The following is a 10171-nucleotide window of genomic DNA, read 5'->3' as shown; positions in this document are numbered from 1 at the left end:
CCGCGACTTCGACCGATTTTGTTCGGTCACGAGTGAGGGGATTGCACAATCAATACCCAGGTAATTACACAATATAGTATATTGTCACATTTCGCTCTTTATACATATATATATTTTTTTCTCTCTGTTCCATTTCTTTACGTGCTCAGATCCTAAGCTACAGTTCTTAATTCGCATGATTGTTAATCTGTAACGCGAGATAATGATGCTTCAAATTCGATAAGTTAATCGATAAGTCAATCTCTCAAAATCGACTCGAATGCACTTGTTTTACGGGTTTCAACACAAAAATTAATATAAAAGATGCACTCACATATTAATAATAAATTCTTCCTCGCCGTTTTCTCTCTTTCGCTCTCTTTCTCACCTAATTTTATCATCGACCAATCCATTGATGCATTATTGTCACGAGTCAGAATGCCTGCTGGCACCTGTTTATTATTATATTAAATATTTTCTATCAAAATTGATGTCATGAATTTAATGATATTTAAAGTTTTGTTAAGCGCGTACCTTACTTTTTCGTAAAATGTTATTAATGATGTTCGTAAACGTTAATTCAAAGACTTAGCAAATATACATTTAATGGCTAGAAATGGCACGGAATTTTAAATATTTGGCATAATCGAGGACGTTTATTTAAAAAGTAATTATAAAATCCGGTAGTTTCGCTATTTTACATTACGTAAATTCCGCGCCTGCAGGCATCCTGAAGAGCGTTGATGAATATTTATGATTCTCGAAACATGCTTCGTAAAAATATAATAAAATGTGACGAAGAACAATGAAATTATTATTTCGAGCGAGAGAGCAGTGTCGACGATCCGCTTTTCGATTAATGAAGACACGCTTGCGTCTTCAATTTCGCAAAAGAAAGTTATTGTCTTGCGTGCCAAGAAAATTCGCGACAGTAATAACTGTATTTTACGCTATGTCACAACTACGCATTCTAATTTAAATATCTAATTTTTAGGAGGACGAATCGCCGAGCTGCCTCTTTAAATACGACAACTAAAACTATATGTAGAAAGCTAGGATGATCCTTCAATTAGGCGAGATCTCGTTTCATGAATATTCTGTAAAAAACACGCTTTTTGGTCCTAGAACAACTCTGCTACGGATATGTGCAACGATGTATTTCCAGGACTATCTTCCGTTCTCTTAGAGACGAAGTTCTAATGGTGCAAAATATACAATAACAATATCGCTAACTGTTGTATCGAATAAAAAAGACGTTCTGCCGGAATAATTAAGACTATAAGGGAATGGCCCACTTCTAGAATAAAGTCGAAACCGAAATTTTATCCATTGTTCCGAGCATCTTAAACGTTGTTACATATTCGTATACAAAAAAATTGAGACTTAAGTATAATCACATCTTGAGAGGCACAGACGCGCCCAAAGATCGAACGACGTGCACACTGTTTAATCCTGTCAACAGAAATGCATTTCTGTACAATCGATGACGGGCGAAACTTTCCTTTCTTTCTTTTCTCGACTAATGTCAGGTATGAAGATTTTAAAACTTTAATAACCATATTTCTTGTTAATTATAATTTCGTACGTCTGTAAGTTCATGCGATAATAACAATAATTTATCAAAAGAATAAAAGAATATGTATTATATTAAATTTATTATAAAAGTAAATCGTTAAATTAAAAAAATAAACTTTACTTTTACTTGTTTTATTATTAATGTTTTTTGAAAATTTTTCAAAAGCGCATAAACTTACAAACTTTCCTAAAAATTACCATATTTTCAATTGTGAAGCTTATCTTTCCATCCTCTAAATTGCCTGCAAACATCACTATTTCTCCTTAGCACGCATTAAACGCAAGTGGAACGTCTCCGAAAAGCTGCTGTTCTTTACTGCTCCCATTTTGTCTGAATCGCACGAAAACATACACATACATACACGCATTTTATCACCAATGGCAGTAAAATATAAATATTATGCGGCGTTGATAGTCGAGTTCCAGCGTGTAACAAATGCATTTTTAACCCCTCGTTTCTTCATTTTAAACGCAATGAATTGTAAGTAATTAATATTAAATATATTATTTTATTACTAAGAAATGTTGAATATTAAATTGTTTACTTTTTTTGTAAATGCCCAAATTTAAGGCAGAATTGATAAAAAAGAAAAATTATCTGTATCTCAAACGACTCAGATCGATAAAGAATTAACATAAATACAAAATATTTTCTGTGTAGGAATTAATTTAATGATAAAAGGAAAGATAAGGCGTCAAAGATTCGTTAACGAAGGGTTAAATCTCGGCACACACGTGTATATAGATCTCTATTAGGGATGCAAGATATTTTAACGATATATCAAAATATTCTCTCTATAAGAGGCGGAGATAATTTTGCAGCGGATGTGTTGCTTGAAATCGCTCATAAAATATAACACTTTCATAAGGTATTCAATCGACTTTTTCATAAAATTCTCTTAACATAGCACTACAAAAATCTCTATAGTTATATTTTGCGGATATTCTCATTATAACGTTTTCAATGAAACCATAAAAATATACATGTTAGCATTTACATTTAATCACAGTTCTTCGTTATTCCCTCTTTAATAATTTTCTAAAGTCTTTTTTCTTACAGCGAGTTTGCGGCACGTTTCAGTAATTGAAAACGTCACGCTATCTCTGCAAAAAAGAAAAGTTTTCACGGATATATTAAAAATAGCATCTTTATAGGAATGTGTATATGGAAATGATATCGTTTCCGGATATTTGCATCCCTAGTTTTAATCTAAAACGAAACGGATGCGTGTGGAAACGAAAAGAAGCGGCACTGTAAGTGTATGGAATGTTTGTCAGTATGTACGGACGATTTCTCGTTTAGAGTTCAATTACAAATACGTCCGAGTGCCAAAACTATATGATACATAACAGTGTTGAAATAACGAGGCAACGAGGATCACGATACACATACAGCAAACATCGCCTATCGAACGAACGCTACGACTAATTGTAAGATTAACAGCTTAAGATGCTTAATTAATTACAATGACACTTTGATCGTTATCTCAATCTTTCTGGCACACCGGTCGGATTTTCTAATTCAACTCCTCTAGCGCAATTCTAGCGCATTTGATCGCATAGAGAAAGATATAACAAATTTTTTAATTCATTGATTGTATTATACACTAATGCAACTTTGTAATTGATGCATAATGCGATTGATCAATCAATGAATTAAAAAACTCGATTAATCGTGACGACACCTACGGTCGCAATATTATTTCTCTCCTCCATTTCGAATACGATACGTGTATTGCTTGTAGGCTATTTAGAAGTACACACATATCTTTGACGCGATTTTGATTCATAGTACACATTAGAATCGCGTATAATAATTTATCGAGCACTCCTGTAGGTACTCGCTTAATAATTAATCTAACTTGAGGAAGAAGGCTTGCATGATCAATGTAATTCGCACGCGTACATGAATTTCTTCATTTAAGATCAATTTAAAACTAGTTCCTTAAATTATAGAATATATATGATTAGAATTAAGACATTTAGAATTCAAATTTGGTTCGTAAAATTTTTATAACGCGCCGCGTTTTCTTATTCTTAATTTTCGCAGAATGAATAAATGAAAGTTTATCGTGATGAAAGTCCTTTTCATGTCGCGACGGCGATAAATGGTATCTCGATATGCCGGAATATGTCGAATTTATAAACATGATATAATTAACATTTTAAAAAGTTCCTCGTAATACATCATAACAGCGTTATCAGTATTTGCATCGAGTAATCAAACGTATCAATTGTATTTATGCAGATAATCTCAATAATCTTTGGAAATACCCAACATTCGGTTTGTTTTGTAAACTTCTTTATAACAATTCTCTTCCGTACCCGAGCAATTGAAGATTTACAATTATTCAGATATTAATAATATTAGATATTTGTTGCATAGAAAAAGAAAGACATTGCATATTGACAGCACTAATACAAAATGGCTATATCGGTTATATTTAAATTATCTTTGCGAAAGCTTCGACGCTAACTCAAATTAATTAATTTAAAAGCGTGCAGTTATGTCATTAGTTACGTACAGCCTTTCGCCGAGGAATCGAACGAGAGACAACAACCTTGCTTTGAAATTTCATAATTGGACAGGCAGGTCCTGATGGGGATTCGCCAAGGACGAGATCCGAATATGGAAGACGAGCCGTTTCGTCCTATTTTTCTTTCAGCGTCCTGACACAATATGGCTGCCTCTTGTTCTAGGACGCTCTTTTTTCAATCCGGAAGAGTCGAGGGAATAATACGGTCGATCTGTAGAACCGATGTGTCAACCGATCTCGCTTCCATTCGTATTCTTTCTCGAAAGAAGAAGGAGACAGTCGTCATCCACTACAATTTGAAGATCGACGAAAATCCTTCGCGACTTCCGGTACCGGAAAAGCCTCGTCTTCGTTGTTTCGATCTCGATCCGGATCGTCTTGACTGTTTACACCTGAGCGGGTTTCGCTTTGCCGACCACCAGCATTATCCTCTGCAGCTTCCTCGTCGTGCTTACTGCAACAAGAGTGAGCGAGGTGTTAGAAATGCCGTGATCGCGGTGACCCGAGATCATTGGATGCAAATGCGGTTCTAGCAGAGAGAGAACGCGATCAATCGCGTCTGTTAATTGCTGATGTCTGAGTTATTAGGGCTCTCTGAGGGAAAATCGATCTGGTATGTTTCGGTGTGTGAGTGTGTGCTGGTGTATGACTATGACGTGTCTGTGGTGCTGGTGTATGACGTGCGAAATCAAATTTCAACGATGTCCTAGTCAACTTAGGCGGTGATAGTGATGGCGATTACTCCATTAATTACTTGAGGTAAAACGTTAAACTCCAAACTTAAACAGATCGATATCGAGAGTTTAAAAAAAATACGCTAGATAAAAATTAAGGCAGAGTTGAGCGTTTACACGTAAAATATAAATAATTTACATTAGGTGTGTACAATGTAAATATTCTATTTTTTTTTATTTTTTATAGTTTAATTTATAACAATATTAAAGTCAAATAATATTAACAATCTTACAACTTAATTACTTTTTTTCTATATTGTGTTATCCAATTTATAATAATTTACATTGTATTGTCTACATGAAAAATATTCGTGTAAATATAACGTAAGCAATAAGTGTAAAAATAATCCATGTAGACATAATCTTGAAATTTACGACATAATTTTGAATCAAATTATTAAAAATTTAAATCAAATTGCGATGCGTATTAAAAAACTGATTTTCAAACTAAAGAAATGATAAGCGAGATGAAGCATCAAGCAAAAATTTAATTATTATTCTTAACCCTGATGAAAATTTTTCTCAGAATTTTTCATATAAATATCTAATTTTTTTATGTGAAGTTCAGAACTTCTATATAATTCTGTAACTTTTTAGAAAGTTTTTGAGAATTTTTATAGTATTGGAATACTTTTCAGAAATATTGACAGAATCTACACTTTCATTAGAATTCATACATACAAATTTTAAAATATCCTAAAAATAAAATTTCCAAAAATTTCTCGTTATATATCATTTCTGATAAAATCTGAAAAAAGTATTTTTTTTAAATTGTAGGATGAGAAATCTTAGAATATATCCCAGAATTAAAATATTTAAAAAATTCTAAGAAAAGATGTAGACTTTCGTAGTATTTCTGAAGTGTCCAAATTCGTATAAAAATTCTGAGAAAAAATTTCACCAGGGAAAAACTTATAAAATGCAATATTATAATATACAACACAATAGAAAACAGTTAATGATTGAGATAAATAGAATAGTACGCGATAAAATGTAAGAATAGAGTAAAAGAAGAATAGAGCGAAGGGAAATTGTGGTGAGATTAGAGGCATGTTCCAATCAGATAAGATGAAAAGTAGCAAAGAAAGTAGATGAATGCTAAGCATGCGTGACATGACAAGAGTAAAATTATGTTATAGTGTGTTTTAAACCTTTGCCTTTTGCGGCCCCACGACTACCATCAGCTTCTGCAAAGATTGGGTGACGGCGCCTGTGGGAATAAATCGGTTTAAAGAGAAAAACGAAATGAGAGAAACGTTCGCGACCGTAAAGATAATTCTTTAGATTAAAACTGCAATCATGCTATAACGGCGCGTGTTTTATAAATCACTCAGCGATTTTTAATTAAGTTAAAGCGCTGCGATACTCTTACTTTTTTCCATTTCCCATTTTCGTATTTAAAAATAACATAATCCCAATTTTCACAAAATACAGCAAAAGAAAATTACTCAATATTTATCAATTTACAAAAAATTGAACATTCCTGCGAACGCTTGATTTAAATCGACGACATATCATGTTGCAGTCATTGAACTTACCGACAGCCCTTTGGAAGAATTTTGGCTTGTTCTTCCACGCGATAAATACGAGGTAGACGGGTACAGAGGTGAGTATCATCAGACAGCCGTATCCTAAGACAGAATTCCGTGAGATATTTTCTACACTGAGAAAATATAATAATAGTCGAAAAATAAATAAAATATTCAGAAGCAAATGTTCCTATAAACGAACATATCTTTTTCTCAGTGTACGCAATTATGTCGTAAATCATTGTTAACGAATGCTCACCGGTTTCAACAGGACTCGCATACATTGGAACAATCGTAACGAAGAGAGTGGCCAGGATGTAAAAGACCGGAAAGATGAGATTCACCTTGATTGGCCTCAGCAAATTCGGCTGGCTCCACCTGAGCCACGGAAGACACAGCACGGAGACGCCTATGCTGAGCTACAAATTAAATGCTCGGTCAATTGGAAAATTATTACTCTTCCGGTTGAGCTAATTCTTCGCGGGTAGGTATGTATCACAAGCTTCTAAGAAATGACTATATGATCGCACGACAATCGCGTCGCACGACCTTCGTGGCGAAGTATTCGTGTAACAAAAAGTCGCGGAGAGAAAGTCGATCGGTCGCTTTGCGGGGAAGAAAAATCTGAAGTCATGGCCACGATAATTATCACAGAGACTATCTCTTCGAGCATGGAATTACTACACGCGACATTTATTTCCGTAATAAGAGAAAGGCGAGCGCGAAAATTACGTACGTACCCAAGTAGCGAAGCCGACGTAATTGATGAGCATGAAAATGTTGGAAGAGCACAGGTACAACATGGACAGCAGGGCCTGGAAAGAAAAAAAAAGGGCTCGTGTTTTCAATTAATGCTCGCGACTGACGGTAACTTTTAATTCTGACAGAGTAAATTTGACCGCCGCAACAAGTTTGGCGGTGGAAACAATCTGTCCGTTAGATTGTACTCTTGTGTTTGCCGAGTCCGGCAGCAATCACATTGGTCAACAACAGGCGGAAATGTGTTGGCTTGTACGTGAAAATTTACGCATTGTTGTCTCGCGCGACATAAAGGTCTAATGAAAAAATCGAATGGGAAAGTAATTGTCGAAAGAAAGTCGTGTGTCTATTAAGAATATTAACAAAAATTAATTTGTTAAGGTAATATAAAATAATCAACGATCTATTGGGATTTTAAAGTTATTTCACGTCTGTGTTCACACTACACTCTTATATTTGAGTGTGCAGTGTAAACACAGATGTGGAAAAACCTTAGGCGGCCATATTGAACGAGTTAAAATAAAATCCCAATTGAAGAGTAATAATTTTAACTTAAAAGTAATAAATTCTTCAAAAAAATATACCTATTAAAATTCATATAATTTTAAATGATGTTATCTCTGTATATTGATCGGAGATACATTTTACACGATGTATTATTAACGCATCACCGATCAATGTTGTAATCTTCAACCAATTTATATTTTAATCGAGGTGAGCTTATACACTGGAGAAAGGGTGGTTTACCATGCAAATTACGGCGGGTGCGGGTGTCAGCCTGTTGATTTGGATCATCGTCAGTATTTCCGGCATCTGACCCTCGCAGGCACCCGCGTAGAAAAGTCGCGAGGATGTAAGTAAAATGCCGTTAACCGCGCCGAAAGTAGATAAAGCCACGAAAACCGGTATCGTCCACGCCATAACGCCGAACAGTCGGTTTGCGTACGTCTGCGGACAATAAAGACAGTTTAGGAGCTTTAGAATGACGAAGCAATTATAATGTTTACGAACAATGAGAGCAGTTTAGAAACTTTAAACAGTGAAGAGTAATTATTTTAGAAAATTACCAGTCCATGCACAAGTAATACGATTAATACAAAGATAAAAATAATTCTAATATAATTGATACATAAATACTGCTAAAATGTTGGACTAAAGCGAATAGGAACATCCTTATGATCAGAATTGTATATGTACGGAAATTGTTATCTGATTAAGGTAAAATTTCATTTCATTTTTGTACTTTTTAATCCACATTTCTCTCAAGACTCTTAAAAGACTCCGCTTTATTACTGGAAAGATGTATTTGCTGTGACATATTTACCACCGCCACAGCTTCGCTACCGAGCACTTCGACGGGGCTGAGAGTCGTGTAGAAGGCCATGTTCGTGAAGACGTAGACGATCGTAACGAGAGTGCACGAAATGCCGATGGCCAACGGTAGATTCCTAAATAAATACGCGGTTACATAAGCGGAAATGAACAAATTATGACCATTGTCGCCGAATTAACGTTCAATTATACGAGCTTCCTCTGAATCGCGTTTAATCTGACGCGACAGTTCTCACCTAACGGGATCCTTCAGTTCTTCAATTATGAAATTCAAGTAGTTCCAGCCGTTGTAAGCGAACAGGCCTGAATAAAAACTGAGGGCTATGGACGTGACTTCCGTGTTGCTGTTGTCAAACGTGAAATACTGCGTGTGTCCTAAAACGATTCAAACATAAAGGCGCATCATCGATATGAAAAAATGATCGTTTCATCGAATGAGAGTAATTAATTTTTAATTATTAACGTTCAAGTGATTAACGTATAATTTTAGAAGTAATCAATTCTTAACATTTCGTTTGACTTCTTTGCATTATGCAAAGCGCAAGTGTAACTACAAAACGATCATTTGCATGTTTCTACATCAACAAGTTTGCTGACATTTCTTGTATTGACATTTTCAATTAGAATCTCTCATTTAATTGGCTCCTTCGTGCGAAAGAAGGCCAGCGTCAAGTTTCGTGCAAGATCGAAGGAAAGTTTCGTCATAATCGAGATTATTGTCGCATATCACGGTCAAGGAACCATTTAGTTCTCTGAATAGACCAATTTAAGCGATTCCTTGCACGCACAGTGACTACGTCGCGTCGCCTGCGCACCTTTTTGATTGGGTAAATTGTCTCGTCCGGCAAGCGTGCGATGCTGAAAAACCGTTCAACCGAAGTTGAACGGACGATTCTCCCCGTCCAAAATTTTCCTACAGACGTTTCTTCAAAATTTCATCTTTCGATCTCAGACTGATCCAAGATCGATTCGCTCTCGACGCTGACTCACTTGTACGTGGGTTTGCAAGAAATGTTGCTTCGCTTCGTACTTTTATTGGAATTTCATATCCTTTTCACGATAGAACAAGTCGTGTCTATTAATTTTTTATACGCCCCTCTTCGTGATCCCCATCTTCCGATGCTGGCAAGAACGAAAGAAGCGAGGTGAGAGATACGATCGGCGTGTCGAAAAAACATTGAGGCTATCGATCGACTAGATAATTCATTCGCGAAGAGAAAGTCTGTCTGATGCAAGATCGATTCTTTTGACTTGTTGAAAGTATACACGGAAACTTCGGTGCCGCGATGTTCCGTGAAATCGTTCATGTTGAAGAATGAGAAAAGTTCATAGTGCACATAAAACCGCGATCACGTGGCGTCGATTAGCGTCACTCGGGATCGTTGTAAATCGTTGCAAACTGCACGCGATCGAGCGATGTCGTCGACCTTTCACCTCGTAATACGCTGCAGCAAGCTTATCCGTTTTGTATTATTAATTTACGCGCGTACTACTTCGGAGTTATTAGATAGAAAAGTTTTAATTCTCTAGCTTTGGAAAAATACTTCGCGATACGAAGATATCAGTATTCTATTCCGAGTTACATTACTGCTTACATCTTCTGAAAAATAGGTCGCGCAGCTGTCACTTTGAATTTTCTGAAGAAAATTATTCTCAGAATTTTAAAATAAATTTTAGAATTTTTCAGAGTTTCTGTATAATTAAAAAAAAATGTTTTTTTCAGATT

General features: G+C 35.4%; 1 protein-coding gene across 4 annotated transcripts in view; it reads right to left on the bottom strand.

The window, feature by feature from the left end:
• Positions 1-61: 61 nt before the first annotated feature.
• Positions 62-10171, bottom strand: part of LOC105199346 (Y+L amino acid transporter 2) — a 34280-nt gene continuing 24170 nt past the window's right edge. For 2 of the 4 annotated variants that reach the window (XM_039458278.1, XM_011166405.3), the window contains 7 exons: positions 8682-8820; positions 8438-8561; positions 7861-8061; positions 7095-7169; positions 6614-6773; positions 6364-6456; positions 62-4545 (listed from right to left, as the gene is read on the bottom strand). In XM_039458278.1, coding sequence (XP_039314212.1) covers positions 4478-4545; positions 6364-6456; positions 6614-6773; positions 7095-7169; positions 7861-8061; positions 8438-8561; positions 8682-8820 — 860 coding nt within the window. In that variant the 3' untranslated portion in view covers positions 62-4477. Of the gene's footprint in view, positions 4546-5689; positions 6036-6363; positions 6457-6613; positions 6774-7094; positions 7170-7860; positions 8062-8437; positions 8562-8681; positions 8821-10171 lie in introns of those variants that run through there. The other 2 variants (XM_011166406.3, XM_039458279.1) reach the window with 2 other exon arrangements.

This window comes from Solenopsis invicta, chromosome 16, assembly GCF_016802725.1.
Source record: "Solenopsis invicta isolate M01_SB chromosome 16, UNIL_Sinv_3.0, whole genome shotgun sequence".
Lineage (NCBI taxonomy): Eukaryota > Metazoa > Arthropoda > Insecta > Hymenoptera > Formicidae > Solenopsis > Solenopsis invicta.
This window is presented reverse-complemented; position numbering and strand designations above follow the sequence as displayed.